Below are 1,147 nucleotides of genomic sequence, written 5' to 3' on the forward strand. Positions count from 1 at the left end.
TGTCTTATAACTGAGTGTTATTATAAAGTGTTAACCATTTTTATTTTCAAATGACTGACAGGGCCCTACTCGACAGGCAGCCATGTTGGCAGAAAGAGAACTACACAAACATTCCGGGCAAGGGCCTCTGTTCTCTCTTTCTAGATGGAGGAATAGTCGGTGAGATGAAGACAGTCAAATGACAACAGCACGAAACAGATATATTTTTTAACCTTCCCTTTATTGAACTTTGAGCATACAAAGAGAGGTTCGTACAGCCATGATGGTGGTCACGGTGACGCAGTCTTCTCCCTGCTTCAGCTGTGCTCCAGCGACTTTAAGCCTTGAAGCCCTTGGACTGGGAAGAGGTCCAGACCTCCTCGCCATCCCTCTCGATCACCATGGTGCCGTCGTTGCGCATGTACATGTGGCACATCTTGAAGGCACCGGAGGCCTGGGTCTTGGTCTGCCACATCATCTTGTTGTCCCTCTTGTACATGACGAAGTTGCAGTCGTCCTGCATGCACAGGCGCCAGGCGTCGCGCTGGCCGGCGGTGTCAGACGTCCACATGGGCTTCCAGCCGTAGATCACAAAGTTACCATCCTCCTGCGAGAGTTGCACAGCGACAAATACATTTGATTTAGAAAAAGAAATTCTCAAGACCCAAATATATACAGTATACTTTGACACACAAAAGTATTTTTCCAAAAGCACTGTTACGCGATCTCTTTAGCACCATTTCAGAGGAAGAACACTGTTGTTCCTCAAGTACTGACCTCGAACTTAGCCTTCCATTCGTGGTTGTTGGACATGAGATAATCTCCCTTGCGGAGCTCATCGAACTTGGACATGTAGTTCCTGCTCATGATTCTGAAAGAAAGAAAAACAGAGGCTTGAGACCAAGTGCTTGGACTCTCAATTCTATTCTCGTTCTCTTGCAAAAACCTTTGTTGCGCAAAAGAGGAGAACCACATACAGTATACACAGGATGAAAAGTATGCTTCAGAGAGTAAGTGTAAAATAAAATATAAAATTTATTAAAAAAAGATGCTCTAAAACAAGTTAAACACGTTAGAGAGTAGGCTCTCTATCCTATTTGACCACAAAGCAGAAAGTGGCAGAGGAAGAGAGCTGCAAAAGAAGCGTTAGACAGATTCTCTACTCACA

At 44.6% G+C, this 1,147-nt stretch overlaps 1 protein-coding gene across 1 annotated transcript; it reads right to left on the reverse strand.

Moving 5' to 3' along the window:
- Nucleotides 1-296: 296 nt before the first annotated feature.
- LOC311237660 (B-type lectin plumieribetin-like) lies at nucleotides 297-846 on the reverse strand (the record flags this gene model as incomplete). The annotated part of the gene is made up of 2 exons (XM_084325628.1): nucleotides 297-586; nucleotides 757-846. The coding sequence occupies 2 exons, from the start codon at nucleotides 844-846 to the stop codon at nucleotides 317-319; spliced, it is 360 nt and encodes a 119-aa protein (XP_084181754.1). The 3' UTR covers nucleotides 297-316.
- Between the last annotated feature and the right edge of the window lie 301 nt (nucleotides 847-1,147).

This window comes from Notolepis coatsorum (genome assembly GCF_963971535.1).
Source record: "Notolepis coatsorum genome assembly, chromosome: 12".
In the NCBI taxonomy this organism is placed as follows: domain Eukaryota; kingdom Metazoa; phylum Chordata; class Actinopteri; order Aulopiformes; family Paralepididae; genus Notolepis; species Notolepis coatsorum.